This window comes from Apium graveolens, chromosome 9, assembly GCF_009905375.1.
Source record: "Apium graveolens cultivar Ventura chromosome 9, ASM990537v1, whole genome shotgun sequence".
Classification (NCBI taxonomy): Eukaryota; Viridiplantae; Streptophyta; class Magnoliopsida; order Apiales; family Apiaceae; genus Apium; species Apium graveolens.
The window spans coordinates 33,910,896-33,931,195 of record NC_133655.1 but is presented as its reverse complement, the minus strand read 5'-3'; the positions used below and the strand labels follow the sequence as shown (position 1 = coordinate 33,931,195).

Sequence of the window (20,300 nt, the reverse complement as noted above, 5' to 3'; positions counted from 1 at the left end):
CATGGCCACTTCAAAGGATTCTTCAAGAAAGCCAATCTGTACTGATAAAGGTCTCCTCATCCTTCAAGAAGAACTTTGGATTTAATGTGACCATAAGGAGATTAGTCCTAAAGAAAATAGAAGATCTAAGGAGCAATAGAGCCAATGATGCACTCCCAAAAACTCTATCAATTCCCTTCTCAGGAAAAAGAGTGCATTTGAGACCTTATTGGCTGATGGAATTCATGGATGATAAGGGTGTTAGAAGATTCTTCAGACTGGATGACCAATTGAATATCTCTAGCAATGAGACTCTATTAGAAATGCAAGAAAATCTGGATCTATCTAAAGCTGATGAACTTGAATTCCACAGACAACTCCAGAATCAAATAGAAGAAAACAACAGGAAGCTTGGGAAGAAATCCAGACAATAAAGGAAATAGAAATCATCCGCTCAGACTAGAGGAGCACCTTGATAATGATTGTGAGAACTCTTTGTACATTTCACTTTGTTTAATTTTCAATAAAGTTGTAGCACTTATCAGTTTTATCTACTACCTTTTAATCTATATTTTTGGGGTGTTTTGTTATCATCAAGTTTCTCTTAATTTATGGCTACAATTCTAGTAGACATAAATTGGGGGAGATTGTTAGGAATATGTTGTGAACTTGATGATAAGTTATTGATGATAAGTTAAACAAAATACCTTAGTAGATTTAACTTAGTGAAATTTGTAGCTCTTGACGGATGATCTAATATAGTCCCGACGGATGAACTTTATAGTCCCGACGGATGATAATTTCACATCCATCGAGAGTGTAGCTTATGTAACAAATAAGTATTGTAGTACATTTCTGCAAACAACATGTTTTAGTCTGGTAGATTGTGTAGGGGTTTCTAAGTCATGTTGACTACTAGATTGATATGCAGAATAGGTTGACTAATTGTAAATATGAAGTGTCTTGTAATTCTGTATAAGTGAAATAGAGTCAAGTGGCAGATAGACTCCCGACGGATGATCTACAAGACTCCCGACAGATGATCAACAAAGCTCCCAACAAATATTCATCATGGCTCCCGAAGGATGACCAACATAGTCCTGACGGATGATCAACAAAGCTCCCAACAGATATTCATCATGGCTCCCGACGGATGACCAACATAGTCCCGACGGATGATCAAATTCAAAATAGTTGTTGACAGTGACAACACACTCACATGCGTTGGGTGTTTACAAAAGGAATGTGGCAGCCTGTTAAGCAGGATTTTCCAGGATTTTGAGAACAAAGAAGCATTACCATTTCCATGCAAATGTGAAGATATTCAAGGATGCTGGAATAGAGTAGTGAAGTAGCATGGAGTTAGGCTAGATATATTTTGTTTTATTATCTTGTCTTACTATCATGTAACTTGGTGATATATAAACCAAGAGTAGCAAGTTGAACACTTAACAACTAAGCAAGTTTATTTTCAGAGAAATATATCAAGCTGTATTTTGCAAGAATTTCTCTGTAGTTTGTTTGTTCAACTTGTATAGCAGCTGTGAGCTATTCAAAGCTTCACAGAGTTCTCATTCTAATATATATATATACATATCTCTGGTGGATACATTCAAATCCACCAGAAAGTTTTAAAGCCTTGTGTTTTATTACTTAGTGTTTTGATTTCAATTATCTTTCTATGTCGTACTTTAGCAAATCAAACACTGTTATATGTATTAAGTTAGACTATTTTTAAAATCAATAAAAGAAGCCATAATTACATTCAACCCCCCCTTCTGTAATTCTTGTTGTATTGCTAGGGAATAACAATAATTTTATGTTTTTTATCATAGTCATGACATAAATAACTATTAATATATATTAAAATAAATTTAATTTCATTTAGTTTTATGTATCTTTTATAATTCAACCTATATTATAGTACGTTTATATAAAGATTAGTTTGTTCATTTTGTTTTGTTTTTCACGAGCGGTGGGTGAGTCACTCCTTAATACCCAATAATTTAGCACACCAAAACACTATCTCCCTAAAATAATCATAGCTTAAATAATTCAGAACCAGTTACAAAAACCTTAAACCTTCTCCCATTACAAAATTACACTTTAATTTTGTTAACTTGTGAGAATAAGATAAATAACTTACATCTCAAAACTAATGAATGATATTTAAATATAACTAAAAATTCTATAAGCTCCTGGCCAGCCTTAATTCCTTTGATAACTTAAATTTCCTTTACGAGCATCAAATTTTTGGAATGATATCAATCTTCACTCGTATGAAAATAAGGTTTTCTATTTAAAAGGTCTTCCGAAATATTTAACATATTGACCACCGATCCTACATCCGTTCCTAACAATGAGTTTGGAAACATGAATTGTCGAGTAGATATATAACTAATATCTGTGAATGTGTAACGCCCGAAAAAGTTCAGAAATAATGTTGTTAATATATTCTATTTCATGAGAAAAGGGATTATTATTTTTCAGCTGCTTGGTATTACTATTGGAATCGATTAATAAATAGCGACGCCTTCGATTTTTTTTCTTTCAAATCGATCAAGAATTCAATTTATTCAATTTTGTAGTAAGCTTTATTGATTATTTAGTAACTCGATTAAATATCAAACCCTTAATACTCAATTAATAAATGACTCGTTATATTCAATAAATCAAATTATTATATGATAATTTTTCTAAGGAACCTTTTTGTATAATAAAGGGTATTTCTTTTCATTTGCAAATATTCAATTTTTATTACCTTGGATATTCACTCGACTAATAATTTATTACTTTAAAAGTTGGTGTTTTTTTATTATTTCTTTTGATAAATAATAAAGGAGGAATTATTTTGAAATCTTGCCATTATTTTATTTATTATGATTTATTCTCTTATTTATTTTCGAATTACTCGAGTAAAAAAAATTTTAATTTTCGATATTTATAAATAAATTATTTTAGCATATAATATTCTTTAAGTGTTTTGTACCCAAGCAAATTTTAAAAGGAGTATTTAGTGATTTCATAAATAAATAAAAGCTCCTAACTTTATTAATTGAGTAATTAGGAAATTAGATATAAATATATTTTTCTAGTAAATTCTAGATCTTGGAGGATGATTCTAGAATATACTAACTATACTAGAGTTAATCATTATTTAATACTAACCATAGTTAAATATTGTGTATAAATAGGGATTTTACTCCTAGTCTACCACTTCTAAAGAAAAAAATCTCTAAATAGTCTACTTCAATTATTAATGTTATAGTGTAATTGTTGGGTTTAGAAGAGTGGTAGAGTGAAGATCAACCTAAGGAGATTTTGTTGAGAGGTGATTACAAAGAGCTTTTGATCAACCTATTAATACTAAGGTAAGTACTATTACTTTTCTTTATTTATTTTGGTGTTATTAGTAAATAAGATGAATGGTTATTTGATTTTGTGTTAGTGAATCAATTAAGGCTAGGAATATTGGAAGCAATTATATATGAATTAGGAATCTATAAGTATATGAGTTTCTTTGATAATTTTGTTTTGCTAACAAATTGATTAATTAAACTTTTCATTCTATTATATGGATAATTAGTACTTGATTTATGAATTAATTGCAATTGGCCTTGGATAGTTGGCCCAATAAGGGATCCAACCCAGTTTCTTGATAATATGGTTAGGTTAATAGAATAAGAAGTTAGTATTATTTGGTTTTATTTGAATTTATGCAGAAGAGTAAATTTTGGGGTTGGATTGTAGATGATTGTAATTGAATTATTGGTTGAAGATTTGGGTGTGGTGGTTGTTTTGTGGTGGTAAGAGAACGGAACCACCACTGGAGGCGGTGGTGGTGGTCGGCGAAAGAGAGCCGAGAGAGGAGAGAAGAGAAAGAGAGACGAGAGTGAGGAGAGAGAAGAAAGAGAGAAAGAGAGGGAGAAAGGAAGAGAAAAGATAAGAGAGAGAGAGAGAGAGAGAGAGAGAGAGAGAGAGAGAGAGGCGGAGGTAGAGAGAGAGAGAGACAGAGAGGCTGGGAGAGAGGGGGAGAGAGAGGCCGAGAGAGAGAGAGAGAGGAAGAAAAAAAGTGAGAGGAGGAAGAAGAGAAAAAGAGTGAGAGGGAGAGGGAGAGGGAGAGGGAGAGAGTTTGGCCGGAACCCAACTCCGAGATGGTTATTACGAAATAATTTGGGTAAAAAGATAGATCTGGAAAAGAGGAATAAAACTAGAGAAGAAAATTCAATTTTTGAGCTCACCGGAAAACACCACCGGCAGGCTACCGAGCGGCAGCCACCGCCTGTGCCGCCATGGCAGTGGTGATGTGAGGAAGAAGAAGGGAGGGGGGAGTTTGGTAAGTTCTTATTTATTTAATGTGTAATAATAGAATAAAAGGGAATTAAATGTAATTGTTGGTTATTAATAGAATCAAAGGAGCAAGTGGAGTAATATTGATTAATTAATTGATTTAATAATTGTGATAATATAAAAGAGAGTGGAGATCATTATGGGTTTTATTTTTATGATTAAATAAATACTTTCTTCTAGTAAATGGGAATGAATAAAAGGATATATATATATATATATCCATTAATTCTTTTTGGAATAAATAAGAGTGGGGATAACAACTTTGAGTTATTAATAATGCGATTAGGCTTAAAAAAGCGTAAACATTAGTTTCTTTCTTTATATTGGAATGAGCCACTAAAAGAGTAAACAACTCGTAACCAATGACAATCCGTTAAAAAAGGAGAGAAAAATATTTAATAATCCTTGAAATTGTCACTTAATAGATGTTTAGCTATAAAAGTGGTTTGTACGTTGGAGAAATATTATTTTCTTTACCTCTTTGCGCTTATTTAAAATAGCATTGCAATAAATTAGGTTTTTAATGAGTAAATATTATCTGATAATTGGAATATTTTCTTCAAGAGAAGGAATATTTTATTATATTATTTATTCGGTGATTAAATACCTCATATTAACCACTAGATTATACTCTATTTTTTAATAACTCCTCAAAATAAATATAATGAGCTAAGATTTCTGAGAGTAGTCATATTTCAAAAGTATTTCTAAAATTGATTTGGGTGCAATTTATTATTCTAGAAAAATATCCAAAGCAAGAATATTTTTGTTAACTGGGAAGGAAGTATTGCTGCGTGAACGCGAATTGTCGAATACAAGGCAAGTTTTCTCCGCCATATTCTTATTTATGACTTGTATTTCTTATTCATTAAAGATGGGTATTGTGGATTTAAATTCGGAAGACCTCATTATGATTATTTCCTTTCGCCAATAATTTTAAATTCCTAATTCTGTTGACGAATTCTTTACATGGATTCCCGACTGTTTCTATCATTCAGATCAGTCATCTCTTCCATATCAGATGAATTTAAATTCTTATAATAGTCTAAATCATTTTTGAATCTGCATTGATCGTCAGTCAGATTGATTATTGATCTTCTTTAAATTTGAATTATCTTTTATCAATTCATTGAACTCCTTCCAAAACTCATAATTTGTAAATCAATTATTGTCCGGAGCTATTCACTTGATAAAGACGTTCAAGAACTTCATTTGACTTGGTTATTCTCATCGTTCGAGATAACTATCATACTATACAGACACCTATATCAAGGTGACAACGATATTATAAGCGTGAAAACTGGTTCATTATTCGAACCAGGTTATGTGATGAAATTCTGAATAATATGATGTGAAGTGATGTGAAAATTGAAATCGGGATGTGTACATCTATATTGGTCAACGTGGAATAACCACGATTGCTATAATGTGACGAGTCTGATGTGTGGACAAGTTATTCGGCTCAAATGTAGCGGAGGGTTAAGACGTTAACCCTTTTTTTATGCTAGCAAGTGTGTGTTGGGCGTTCTTACGACGAGCCGTGATCGGGTGAGCGTAAGATTCGCAGGAGGACGGTACACTGTGATAGTTGATCGCATCATTGATGTACCGAGGATGGAAAATGACCAGTTATTCTTAAATTTGATGGCATTGTGCTAGATAAGAGCTTCCTTGATAATATCGTGATGTGTTGATATATCTTCTTGCTTTGAAATATTGTTGCTCTTGGCACTTATCGTTACCAGTAACTTAACTTTTGTTGAGTCATTTCTACTTATTGAGCACCTAGTTGCTCACTCTTGCTATATTTGTATTCATCCAAAACAGTGAAGAATGAAGAGGGCAGGGCATCTGATTATCCAAGGCAGAGGGAAGGAAAAGAGCATATTCGTGACGACAGCCTCTAAGGGATTGCTATATAATATCTCTATGTAATAATGTTTAGCTATGAACTAGACTTGTACTATGTTCCCATGGTACCTGTAATAACCAGATTGTGAAGGAGACTCAATCTTGGAACTATGAAGTGGTGTTCACTATAAATGTCATATTTCGGTTACGTTTGTAATAATAATACAGGTGTGCGAAGCTTGATATCGTGGCGACCCGAATCTATGAAAGGGTGGGTTTGGGGGTGTCACAGAGTTGGTATCAGAGCTGTAGTTATATTTACTATGAACGCGAACCCTAGAGATATAATCGAATATGAGAGAGTATAGATAAGAGTATTATATAACTACCAAGAGTATATGTTGCAAAGCTAAGATAGGGGATCAGCACGAGACTGGCCCTTTGACTTATAAGACCTGTATAGTAGAAAATATCTCATTATCTTATTATTATTGTAATTCAGATGTCAGGATACAGAGCTGCTCGAGACAGATCTTCCACTCCTTTTTCGGGAGTGAGTGTTGGATCCAGTTCGGATACAGACCCTTCTAAGGCCTATATGGTGATATCTAGTGATAGTGAGGATTTGTCTGTTCAGGAGATCCCAGCACCATCTAGAGCTCCACCAGTTGTTATTGATTTGACTGATTCTCCACTTAGAGTTGAGACTTTTGGTTCCCCTATCACTATTGTCCAGCCCAAAGACGCCATTCAGACGTTCATTAGTTTGTTAGAGTTGACCCCGATACCTTCACCAGTTATTCCAGCTACAGAGGAAATACCTGTTATTTTGACCCCTCGTGAGGAGGATCATTACCTTGCCAAATTGGGTGCCTCGATTGCTATTGAGCACTATATTATTCTAATTTTGCAATCTTTAAACACCAACTATTCTCAATTTATGATGAATTACAATATGAATGAGATAGATAAGAACACCACAGAATTGTTGGCAATGTTGAAAACTGCTGAGACCAACATTCAGAAGGCGTCCCCTGCTCCCATGTTGATGGTGAATAAGGGGAAGGCCAAAGGAAAGGGTAAATAGAAAGGCAATAGCAAGATGGGATCTATATCTAATACCAGTCCAAAACCTGATCCGACCAAGGTTTTGAAGCCTAAAGGTGGTGTTCCAAAGGTTGGTGATTGTCACTATTGCAAGAAACCAGGTAGTTGAAAGAGGAACTATCATGTTATTTTGAGGATATAAAGAAAAAGAAGAACAAGCATGTATTTATGTTATAGAAGTCAAATGTGTCTACTTCTACTTCATGGGTATTAGATACTAGATGTGTTTCTCACATTTGTATAATTGTGCAGGAACTGCAGGGAATTAGGATATTGGCGAAGGGAGAAGTCGACCGGAAATGGAGCAAAGGTTGTTGCTTTAGTTGTAGGGACTTATCATTTATCGTTGCCCATGGGCTTGTTTTAGAACTAGATAAGTGTTTTTACATGCCTACGATTTGCATAAATATTATTTCAGTTTCTTGTTTGGACAAGAAAGGTTTTTTGTTTTTGATTCAGAACAATACTAATTTGAATTAAAATACTGATTTAAAAATATTTTGAATAAATTCAAAAGTCATCAGAGTTTAACAGTCAATCGGGATTTGACTTTCATTAGTATTTAATCAACTACTGTCAGGACTTATCAGTCAACTCATCTTCGACCAATATCAGTATTTGACCATATAATCAGAGTTTATTATGGAACTACTGTCAAAGTTTAACTATCAGGGTTTAAACTCAATTTCAATTTCAAGTAACAATTAGCATGAATACATGACATCAGTGTTTAACACAATTATCATACTTTAAGGAATACTGATACATAGAAAAAGATACCACACTCTGATAATGTTTCCCTATTACAAATCACAGCTTATCCATCAGTGTTTTAGAATTGTCCTGAAATTATTCCCAATTCATTCACCAGTGTTGTAAAAGTAGCTTCACAGAGTGGTTTGGTGAAGATATCTGTTGACTGCTGATCTGTAGGTACAAAGTGAAATTCCATTGTACCTTACATTATATGTTTCCTTATAAAATGGTACCTTATGCTGATGTGTTTAGTCATTGAATGTTGTACTAAATTTTTTGTCATTGCAATAGCACTTTGATTATCACAATATATAGGGATTTTAGAATATTCTAACCCATAATTTAGTAACTGATTCTTGATCCATAAAATTTGAGCACAACAGCTTCCTGCAGCAATATACTCAGCTTCTACAGTTGAAGTGGAAATTGACGTTTGTTTCTTTCTAAACCAAGAAATCAATCTACCACAAAAAAATTGGTAGCTTCCTGAAGTGTTTTTCCTGCCTATTTTGCATCCTGCAAAATCTGCATCTGAATATCCAATTAGCTTAAAATATGAATCTCTAGGATACCATAATCCAAGATTCATGGTGCCTTTAAGATATCTAAAAACTCTTTTCACAGCTAATAGATGTGGTTCCCTTGTATCAGCTTGGAACCTTGCACACAGAAAGGTAGCATACATGCTATCAGGTCTACTAGCAGTCAAATATAAAAGTGTACCAATCATACTTCTGTAGTTAGTTATATTTACTGATGAACCAGTATTTAAATCTAACTTGGTTGTAGTGGTCATAGGAGTTGTTGCAGATAAACTGTCTTGCATCCCAAACCTTTTGAGCAAATTCCTGGTATGTTTTCCTTGATTGATGAAAATTCCTTCTTCAGTCGCTTGACTTGTAATCCCAGAAAATAACTCAAAACTCCCATCATACTCATATGATATCTTGACTGCATTAGCTTTGCAAATCTCTCACAGAGTTTATCATTAGTAGAACCAAAAATGATATCATCAACATATATTTGAACTAACATTAAGTCCTTACCATGGTATTTATAAAATAGAGTTTTATCAATTGTACCTCTTTTGAAACCACTTTCCAATAAAAATTGAGCAAGTGTTTCATACCATGCCCTTAGAGCTTGCTTTAGTTCATAGAGTGCTTTATCCAGCTTATAAACATGATCTCTTATAAACATGATCTGGATACTTTAGATCAATAAACCCTGGAGGTTGTTAAACATAAACTTTCTCTTCAAGTTCACCATTTAAATGCACTCTACACGTCCATTTGGAACACCTTGAACTTCATGTGAGCAGTATAGGCTAGAAAAAATCTGATTGCCTGAAGCCTTGTAACTGGAGCAAAAGTCTCATCATAATAAATGCCTTCTTGTTGTGAATAACCCTTTGCAACCAGCCTTGCTTCATTCCTTGTAATAATTCCCTCACTGTCAGTCTTGTTTCTAAACACCCACTTTGTACCAACTACTGATATGTTCTTTGGCCTTGGTACCAATGTCCAGACTTTGTTCCTTTCAAATTCATTCTATTCCTCTGGCAATGCTGTGATCCAGTCAGCATCTTGCAGAGTTTCTTCCACTTTCTTAGGTTTTGTTTGAGATAGAAAAGAGTGATAGAGACATTCATTTTGAGTGAATACAGTTTATGCAAACAAATCGAATTAAGTATTCAACAGAAAGTAACAGTTTTTGTATTGACTGATAAAAACTGATTACAAAACTACTCTCTCAAAGGATGAACAATAATTCTTGAGAGCTGCTAGGTTACATAAAAGATATATTAATTTGTGACATATATAGTGTAAACCTAATCTGTGCTTATATACTGCACAGCTTCGCAATCAAATAAGGAATCCTATTCTATTACAATAAAGAATCAATTTATGACACATATTGTATTGATTGCTACAATAAGTAAAGTCCTACACCGACATGTATTCTGCAAATCTTTCCTTTTTCGATATCTTATGACTTTCAGCTGAAGTGATCAAATGCTGATGTCAAATACTGATTAACAAATGCTGATGACAATTGCTGATGACGTCACCTCTACTAAACTTCGATATCAAATACTGATAAATAAAATTTGATAGTTTATATGCTGGTATCATCAATTTCTTCTAACACATAACTTCAATATCATACAATTAGTCCAACGATAATCATTACTGCAAAACAACAAAATCAGGTTTTGTTAAAACATTAACAACAATATGTACACGACTGTACGATAGATAACAGATCATTATGAATACAAGTTCGATAGGAGATGATGATGTATACAAATGTTGAGTTTCATGGATATAACTTATAACAAAGAAGAAGATGAAGTCTCTGATTTTGAATTTTTCTGTTAACGTGAATTGCGGATCTATGATTGATATGGTATAATAACAAATATATTTTAATAATAGGTTTGATAATATTAATATTGATATACTTATTGTTTTTAAACCCATGTAAGTGTTGGATAGTTCATGGATCTAGGCCAAATTATATAAGAAATAGTATGTTTAGAAAAATGGGTCGATCCACCGATCAAATTTTAAAAATATGGGCCAAATGTATATTTACCGTAGGTACCTTTTTATTATAAATTTTAGGGTTAAATACATTTTGCACCCTCCTATTTTGTTTCAAAAATAAATTTGTACTAGGACTTTCGGAAACTAAGTTTGCACCCCTATAGTTGAACTTGAGGATTCATTATGCACCCCTTTTTCAGAATTTTTTGAATTGGACAGGGGAAAATCGGAAATTCAGCAATAAATTTTATCTTTTTCAAATACCATTAAAATTACATTTCTCTTTATACCAGCTATAAAATAATAATTTTGGAATTTTCAAATAATGCTACTAATTTCAGTTTTGATTTTCATTTTCATAATAATAATTTCAAAATTTTACAACTCTACTACAACTAATTTTAAGTATATAATGAAAACTAATTAATAAAATCGTTTGCAGTAGAATTATAAAATATTAGAATTAATACTATAGAATGAAAATAAAAACTGAAAATACTAGTATTATTTTAAAAATTAAAATTTACAATTTTTTATAAATATTTAATTTTTAATATTATTTGACAAATGTAAACTTGAGTTTATTTATTTTTTTGCTGAATTTCCGGTTTTGCTTTTGCCCCTATTCTATTCAATGAAAATTTTGAAAATAGGTGAATAATGAATGACAAAATATAAATTAAGGGGTGTAATATGCTTTTCCTAACTTTCTGATACACATTTATTTATATTTTATCAAAGTTAAGGGGTACAAAGTGCACTTAACTCTAAATTTTAAAGAATTTATATTAGTGCTCGTTAAGAAGTGGGCAGAAAATAAAAAATACTAGTAATAATGTAAAACAAGAAAAGTAGAAGAAAAAAGAGTTAATTGCACTTTACATCCTACTATTATGTTTCAAAAACAAATTCGTACCAAAATATTGGGAAATTCAGTTTGCACCCTACACTTCAACTTTGAGATTCATTATGCACCCGTTCCCAGAATTTTGTTGAATTGAATAGGGGCAAAACCGGAAATTTAGCAAAAATATTAAATAAATTAATTTCATATCTTTTAAAATAATGTTAAAAATTGATTTTTGATACAAAATTGTAAGTTTTTAATTTTTTAAATGACAATAGTAATTTTAGTTTTGATTTCATTTTATATTATTAATTCTAGTATTTTTGTAATTCTACAAAAAATTATTTTAACAATTAATTTTGATTATATAATTAAATTTAATTAAGTAGAATAATAAAATTTTGAAATTAATATTAAAAAAATGAAAATCGAATGTAAAATTAATACTGTTATTTGAAAATTAAAAAATTATTATTTTATAATTGATATAAAATAATATACAATTTTTAATAATATTTGAACAAGCTAAATTTTATTATAATTAAGTATATTGTTGAATTTCTGGTTTTAACCCTACCTAATTCAACAAAATTCTGAAAATGGGTGCATAATAAATCCCAAAATTGAAGTATAGGAGTGTAAACTGAATTTTCCAAAGTTATGATTAAAATTTGTTTTTAAAAAATAGTTGTAGGGTGAAAAGTGCGAACAAAAAATAAAGAAAGTTCACACACTCAGAGTCGTAGTCGGTATCTAGTTGTAGAGCCGACAATTCGTTCGTTTCGTGTACTTTCATGTCGTGTACTTTCGTGTTTCGTGTCATGAATGTCTAACCCAAACCCGAACCGTTAAGGATTCGTTTCGTTTCGTGTTCGTGTACCTTCATTTTGTGTACGTTTCGTGTCGTGTTTCGTGTAATTTAAAATTAATAATAAAAATAAAGATAAATAAAATATATATTGAAATATTAAGTTTTTACTAGTCGAGTTTTAAATCAATAAGTCATAAAGAATCAAGTGCACTCAAGTCTTATAAAATTTAAATTTGAATCAATTTTGTATATATATTATATAAATATTATATGTAAAATATAATTGTAAGATATATGTATTCATATAATTTTGATAAATTTATTTAATTATTTATTTATTTCGTGTACTTTCGTTTGTGTCGTGTACCCAGGTGTAAACCCAAAATCGATAATAAATTTATCCATATATTTTCGTGTTTGTGTACCAAAAATTTCGAATCAAACCCATTATTTCCGTGCTGTGTTATCCTGTATCTGGTTGTACTCAAACACGTCACATGATTGCATACATATCCTCATTCTCTGTTGCGTTGCACAAAGACTATTTTCGCCCCTCTCTCTATCCCCCAAATTAATTATTTACATTTTCAATAATAAAAAGTGCAGTGCATCTGCATATAATAAAATCAACATAATATCAATAGCCTTTTTTGAGGCGAAATCAAACGCTCCTCCTCCAAATAATAAAATTGAAGTGGGAGACCCCAGATCTTCAAATCTCAGGCAAGTGTTTTATAATTTGTTTATTGGGGGCTGTGTTTTGTTTGCTGAAATTGTAAGCTCCCCCCCCTTTTCTCTCCTTTTTTGTTTTTATCATTTGTGCAATTCATTTATATCTTCTGTTCTTGTTTGTGTTTTCATATGTTTTTTTGTGGGTTGTTTTTAGACACTAATTGGAAATAATTAGCTACCCGGGGTTGTATATTTTTTACCCTTAAAAAAAGTTGATGTTGAATGTTTATTTATCTCTTGATTTATGCTGATTTGTATGTTGAACACCCGTTATCTGTACTGTATTGTATAAAAATATCAACTTGGGGGGGGGGGGGGCGGGGTTAGAGATTTACTGCTTGGCTTTGGAGTTTTTTTGGTATTTGTCTGGGTATAAAGGGTTTTTCTTCTTTTTTTGCAAATTTTGATTTTGTGAAATTTTATATGATGGTTTGATTGCAGCTTAACAATATGGCTGATAACCAAGTAGATCCATATGACTATTTCATGGCTGATGAAGGGGATATGTCTGATTTCTTGGATGATGCTGATGACGAATACTATGGTGTAGCTGCTGCAAATGACACCGCTCTTGATGACTATGACGTGGTTAGTTTTCCGTTGTTTCTTTTCTGATTTTTTAATGGTTCAATTAATTTTGTAAACATTTTGTTTTCTTTAAGTGTCGTTATTAGATAATTGTTACTTCTGTTAATATACTGACTAGCTTATGAAGGTAACCGATACGTCTGCTCCCCAAGCAAGAAAAGGTAAAGACATTCAGGGTATACCATGGGAAAGGCTAAATATTACGCGGGAGAGCTACAGATCGACAAGGCTAGAACAATACAGGAATTATGAGAACATCCCTCTATCGGGTGAAGCAGTAGATAAGGTTGGCCTTTATGTAGTTTATGTTTTTGTCTCTAGTTGGTTTTAGGATATTGGAGTTCGTGTCATGCATGTTCATTGTGATTATGTGAAAACAATCTTGATTTGCAGGAATGCAAACGAATGCAGAAGGGTGGCTCCTACTATGAATTCTTCTACAATACAAGACTAGTAAAACCTACTATTCTGCACTTTCAGGTTTGCCACAAACAGTTCATGTTATTAGTATACTTGGTTTAGTTTTTTATTCACATTCCAATTTCCATTTTGGCTGCAATTTTTGTTGGATCAAATGCATTTCCTTTTCTTTGATATACAATTCCCATATTTTCACTTACAGTTGTGTAGAGGCATAGGTTTTTCCTATGTCATTTTGTTGAACTCTTTATACATGAAATGCATGTTACAACAATTGTATGTCAAGTATTTTGTTCAGTGTCATTTCTGGTCTTTCCAAGTTATTGTTGTGGACTTGAAATTAAATGGGGAATGGACATAGTTTAGTTATCTTAGGCACATATATATATATTTGTGTATATTTATATATATATTGATGAAATAAGTGATAGTTTCATGGAAACATTTTTTAATATTCCTCATTTATAGTACTGAACTCATTGGCTAAAAGCAATTGACAATTTGACAGCAGTGATTTTCATGGTTTCCCTGGCTCTTTCTCTTTGCACCTTGATTTTTTCAAAGGATCTTTCTGATGGTACCCATTGTAGTATTCGAATTATATCCTTTATATATAATAAGCGTAAGGGACTTGTTATCCAAAACTTTGGTCATGTACGGCCAAAACGATCTCAATCGTTGATCTGATACAATTGAAATTAAACAGTTAATTAGAACAAGTATATTATTAATACAATCATAAATAGAAAATGATTGTATTGTTCTAATGTTATTCAAACACCAATTACGGTAAAATGTGCTTATACAATCCTTAACAGAATATGATTAGAGATTTTAGCAATCATAAATATAAAGACCTTACATTGTGCTACTACTATTCAAACACCTAAATATTATACAATAATACAACATTAGATAGAATATGATTAGATATTGTATGCCATATATAGCTGTAATTCAATTCTTCATCCGTAATATATCTTAATATGTGCATATCTGTTACAATAATATTTCAACAAAGTATCAAAAATAAAAATAATATTACAATAACGTCAGAAATAACGATATATATTTACACTAAAATTTTTAAAATAATTAAAAAATAAAAAAGGTGAATTTTAAATAACCGTGCATGGCATGGGATATAAGCTAGTAATTATAAATTAAGTAGTGGGGAGATTCCCATCGATGTTCGTCGTCTCTCGGAAGACGAAAGAACGAACAGTTTGGGATATTCTTCGTTTTCCTAATCGTCTCTATTTTCTGTCAAAAATTCATCTGCAATCAGAGATATTCTCAATGGTAACCCTGGTACCCCTGGGAAAAGCCAATAACACGATGGTACCTAAAAAAATCTCCTTTTTAAAGTTGTGATAGTTGACTTGATACTTTTAGCTTTTCTCCATTATTCACTTGTATCAAGTCTTATATGCCTCATAGAACGTCACTCATTCTGAACTGGATTTGTATCGTGTCATATTAAGCTTACTTGCATTGGCACAACTTCTTAAGTTAATTACATATTTACCTGCGCCGTGATCTAATTGTCACTCAAGTCCTTGACAATCACTTTTCTTTTGTCTTTGCAGCTTAGAAACTTGGTATGGGCTACTTCAAAGCATGATGTCTATCTCATGTCTAACTACTCTATCATGCACTGGTCATCATTATCCCACAACTTGTCTGAGGTCCTTAATTTTTCGGGACATGTGGCACCCACCGAGGTATTGTGAAATCGAAATGATTCTGTTGCATTCTCAAATTTATTGGACAGCTGGGAAATTAATAGATCTTGGTTTCATTACTGCATTTTTATACCGCTGAGCTTCTTATATATACTTGGGTGTCCAGAAACATGCTGGGAGCTTGTTAGAAGGGTTTACACAAACTCAGATCAGCACACTTGCAGTTAGGAAAAATTTTCTAGTTGCAGGGGGCTTTGAGGGAGAACTCGCTTGTAAGGTAAGCTTTATAACGGGTGAACATTTGCGTACAAGTGTGAATATGAATTTCTAATATATGGATAGATCTATATTTCATTTGTTTCTGGTGGTTAAGGAAAGTGTAGCTGGGGAGACAGTAGTTATCTGTCTGAGTGTAATATAGTGCTTTAGATATCTGTCCATAAGGATCTATGTATAAGCAATATCATCCTTGTAGCCAAAAGTGAAGATGCTACCAACTTAACTTTTGGTATCCTGGAAAACCGAAAAAAAGTATAAAACGTTTATGGGCCAAAAGAAGATACAGTTTCTAAATATTTTAACAATCCATATTCCATCATCTCTATCACAGGTCTTGTGCAGGTCTTGTGCAGGTCTTGTGCCCTGTCTCTAATATTTCAATACTTTTTAGACTTGAAAGTCTACCCTATCCTCCTCTCAGGTTCCCTTCAGTCTATCCTATCTGTTTAAGTTTGTTTTCTCTACCATTTTCCATTAATATTGGTGATGTGAAAACGGCTCACCTCCTAAATGTGAAGACGTTGGTAGTGGAATCATTGTTAGAAAGAACTCCTGATTATGATGAGTGCAATTTATATGAAGCTGCTATGATACTCGTAATTTGTGCTAAGCCACAAAGGCTACTTGATCCTTAAGACGTGGATGTTTGAAGCTGTGGATAAACTATTAAGAAAGAAAATAATTGCAAGTAGCCAAAAATGGTTATAATAAAATGATAAGCTGATAATTTCAACTTATTTCTCTCTTCCTCTCTATACTTCTTTCTTTTTATCAAAACTCTTTCTATTCAAGGTCTCTACATTTTCTGTAATCCATTTGGTATCACTCTCTCTTCCTGATAATGTGTGTAGTTCAGTTGCATAAATATCCAAGGCAGCTTCAATACTGTGCATAACTCCAACTCTTATTCTAACGATCTGTAGTTCTTTCAACAATGCTAGGCCTGCCTGTACCTCGACATATTTCCCTATTGGGTTGGCATCCAGTTTACAAGGGCGGGCAATTCCATGAATAGTTGCCCTTGTATTACTTCCTAAGATTGTCTCTTTGAAGTATTTCGTAAGAGTTGGATTAATTCGACGTTTCTTTGAATGAGTTTCCAGGCCTCTATTCCGTTTCTGATACTCGAAAATTTTAGAGATTATGATCAAGAAAATGAAAGAACAATAATGATTATAATTTATGGATATCAATACTCCCTCAATATAATAATGGATAACCCTTTAGTTGAAAACATGGATACTATGGAGTGTGTTATATGACTGTCCTTTGTAACCTATAAATTAGTTCAAATGAGTATCATGATAGAAGTCTTATTTTTTGTTGATATTGCTTAGCTGCCTTTGACTTGATTGCCAGTGCTTCCATTTGCTGCACTAGCTTAAAATGAATCTAGTCATGGTCATTAATGCCAATACATTGGTGGATACAAGTTCCATTACTACAAAAATAATGCATGACCAGGTGATAAGTCTTTCATAGCTGCAGAGGTGATATATGTCAATGGAATTGAATGCAATCTAAAATTGGTGATCCCAGCTATGAAATTAGTGCAGTTCGTCGTCTTCAAATTGATTGATCTTTATGAATTAATCTTGTTTCCAACATTGCAGCGATTGGATAAAAAGGGTGTAAGTTTCTGCACGAGGACCACTTACGAGGACAATGCCATCACCAATGCTGTTGAGATATATGACAGTTTGAGGTACTAAATTTTAATTATTAATGCTAAATAATTTTATCTTGGATGTACTACAATACATAGCAAGTTGAACACTGCAACTTTGTATTTTTGTAGCGGTGGAATCCATTTTATGGCATCAAACAATGATTGTGGTATCAGAGAATATGACATGGAGAAATTTCAGCTTATGAATCATTTCCGATTTCCTTGGCCCGTGAATGTTAGTTTTTCTTTTGCCCAACACATAAATATGCCGTATGTATTCATTTAATCAGTATTCACCCTTATAGGCATTACTTGAAACCTTTGGTTCTTGTTGATGCAGCATACTTCAGTGAGCCCCGATAGTAAAATTCTTGCTGTTGTAGGAGATGACCTTGAGGCGTTACTTGTGGATTCCCAAAATGGAAAGGTACAGTGTTTATTTATTTCTTTCTAATTATTTAAAAATAAAATACATAGGAGGATTGTAATTGAATTTATGATATAAGAGTTGCAATAATTTTGACATCTAGTCATAAAGGGTGGTGACTGTCCTACTCTGCTATAGACTATAGTTAATTAAGGATTGTTACTTGGCCATAGAAAAAGCTTTGGTATAAGCTTTTGCTGTACTGGATATTTTTTTGCTGATATCTTTGTGATATGACTCCAAATTCCCATTCCCAACTCAACTGTAAAATCTAAATTTGATACAGCGTTTGACTAACTTTAGGGATACAAGTAAAAGAAGTTTCCATTAGAGTAGAATGTTCATGCAAAGGTGGCAATCTTCCATCCACATTAATTCTGAATGTGGCAGAACCAGCTAGCGTCAGTACTTGGCTAGCAGGTAGCCGATAAAGTAACAGGTTTGGAATTATATTTGCGTTGCTCGGTAAAATTGTTGCAAAATAAATTTAAAGCAATAAAAAGTGAAAAACTGCGTGATGTGGCATATATTTGAATTCTATTGTATGCTAGTGCTAGTTTTAGTAGTTTCAACTTGCTGCCTACCTTTCAGACGTCTTGCCTTGCATTCTTCTGTGCAAAGGAAAAATAAACAATAAGTTTTTTTGGATTCTTCTCTTTACAGAATTAGACTTGCATATCAAGATGTGATTATGGTGCAAATTCTTTAATTATATATCAGTTTTAAATTAATTATGAATCTAGAGTAGAGGGCAGAAATAAGGATCATGGTACAGCAGGCATGAATGTTGTCTCTCTCCATCAATATGTTTTTAATGGGTCTTCAAAAATATTTAGTCGTCATGCAACAGTAAGAAAGATACCGAACTAAGATTTGTTTGTCATTATGAAAGATAATGGTGTCATATATTTATTATCATTTGTTATGTTTCAGACCATTTCGTCAGTTGTGGGTCACCTAGACTACTCTTTTGCTTCGGCGTGGCATCCAGATGGACACACCTTTGCAACAGGGAATCAAGACAAGACATGTAGAGTATGGGATCTGAGGAACCTTTCAAAGCCAGTTGCAGTTCTTAAAGGAAACATGGGTGCAGTTCGATCAGTCCGCTTCTCATCAGATGGACAATTTTTGGTAGTGGCCGAACCTGCTGATTTTGTCCATGTCTATAGTGCACGTGTAGACTACAAAAAACGCCAAGAAATTGATTTCTTTGGGGAGATATCTGGGGTTTCCCTTAGCCCAGATGACGAGACGCTCTTTATTGGTGTATGGGACCGAACCTATGCAAGCTTGCTACAGTACAACAGAATAAATGAATATAAATACCTAGATTCATATATGTAATCTGTTTCTAAGGAATCTCTAGGAAATAAGTTATGTATCAATCTGCATGTGAGAGATCCTTCTTTATTTTATAAGCTAAATGGTCAGTTAGAGGTGGCAAGTCATTTTTGTTCAAGACCTTTTTAACCAAAAGATGTATAGTGAAAAACCAGTCAGTCTAGTGTGAACGAACCCCTCTAAGTGGTTCTGCTGTGATTGTAAAATACTCTTGGACTATGGTGGTTTGATGAGATTTATATATGGTTGTTACCTTGAGGGTTATGACAAATTGGATACGTAGACAGTGATATCATTGTGACAGATCAGGTACAAAATATTGTTCTTCAGTATGAGTTTAACATGAAGGAGCATGATCTCTTCATGAGTGAGAACTAGGCCAATACATCAACGTTATACAAGTTTTTTATTGCAATAATCTAATTACTGAATTGCTCCCTAACTACATATGAAGCTTTTTTTTTCCAGAGATGCATTTTTTGTGTTTTATGTTTTTTACTGGGAGACATGTTCGTTGAAGCTAGTTCAATGGATGTTAAATGCACAGGTAAACTTCAATGACATCATTGTTTGAAAACACGCGGGTCTCTATGCTAGTAACAAGTGATGTCAAGTCAATTTTTGGATAAAATCAAAATTTGAAAATCGCAATCGAATCAATGACAAGGTTTTGATTTTAAAAATCCTGTTAGATTTGTCTCGGTTCGGTTCCAGTTTCAAACCCGCTTTACATAAAAACGACAAATTAAATATGATTAAATAATGTGTAAGATACTACAACAAAAACCGAAGGGGTATAACCCTCCCATTCAGTAAGAATGTTATGGGTTATCTGTACGCAGTAAGAACAATAGAATTAACAAAAAAAGAAGTTATAATCAGGAGTGTCCAAAATAGAATTAACAA

General features: G+C 32.7%; 1 protein-coding gene across 3 annotated transcripts; it reads left to right on the top strand.

Annotated features, from left to right (window-relative positions):
- The first annotated feature begins 12,816 nt into the window (after positions 1-12,816).
- On the top strand, positions 12,817-19,658 carry LOC141683382 (putative WD repeat-containing protein C2A9.03). 3 transcript variants are annotated; one of them, XM_074488081.1, is made up of 10 exons: positions 12,817-12,973; positions 13,424-13,570; positions 13,698-13,856; positions 13,964-14,050; positions 15,580-15,714; positions 15,842-15,952; positions 17,568-17,659; positions 17,753-17,858; positions 17,964-18,050; positions 18,984-19,658. In XM_074488081.1, the coding sequence occupies exons 2-10, from the start codon at positions 13,433-13,435 to the stop codon at positions 19,395-19,397; spliced, it is 1,329 nt and encodes a 442-aa protein (XP_074344182.1). In that variant the 5' UTR covers positions 12,817-12,973; positions 13,424-13,432; the 3' UTR covers positions 19,398-19,658. The 3 variants fall into 3 exon arrangements, with proteins under 3 accessions (XP_074344182.1, XP_074344180.1, XP_074344181.1); XM_074488079.1 differs by having other exon boundaries at positions 13,689-13,856; XM_074488080.1 differs by having other exon boundaries at positions 12,851-13,025; positions 13,689-13,856.
- Positions 19,659-20,300: the final 642 nt, after the last annotated feature.

Coding starts and splice junctions, on each gene's coding strand:
- LOC141683382 (XM_074488079.1), top strand. CDS start 13,433: ATGGCTGATAACCAAGTAGATCCATATGACTATTTCATGGCTGATGAA. Junction 15,715..15,841: donor GACATGTGGCACCCACCGAG/GTATTGTGAAAT, acceptor TTGGGTGTCCAG/AAACATGCTGGGAGCTTGTT. Junction 15,953..17,567: donor AGGGAGAACTCGCTTGTAAG/GTAAGCTTTATA, acceptor CCAACATTGCAG/CGATTGGATAAAAAGGGTGT.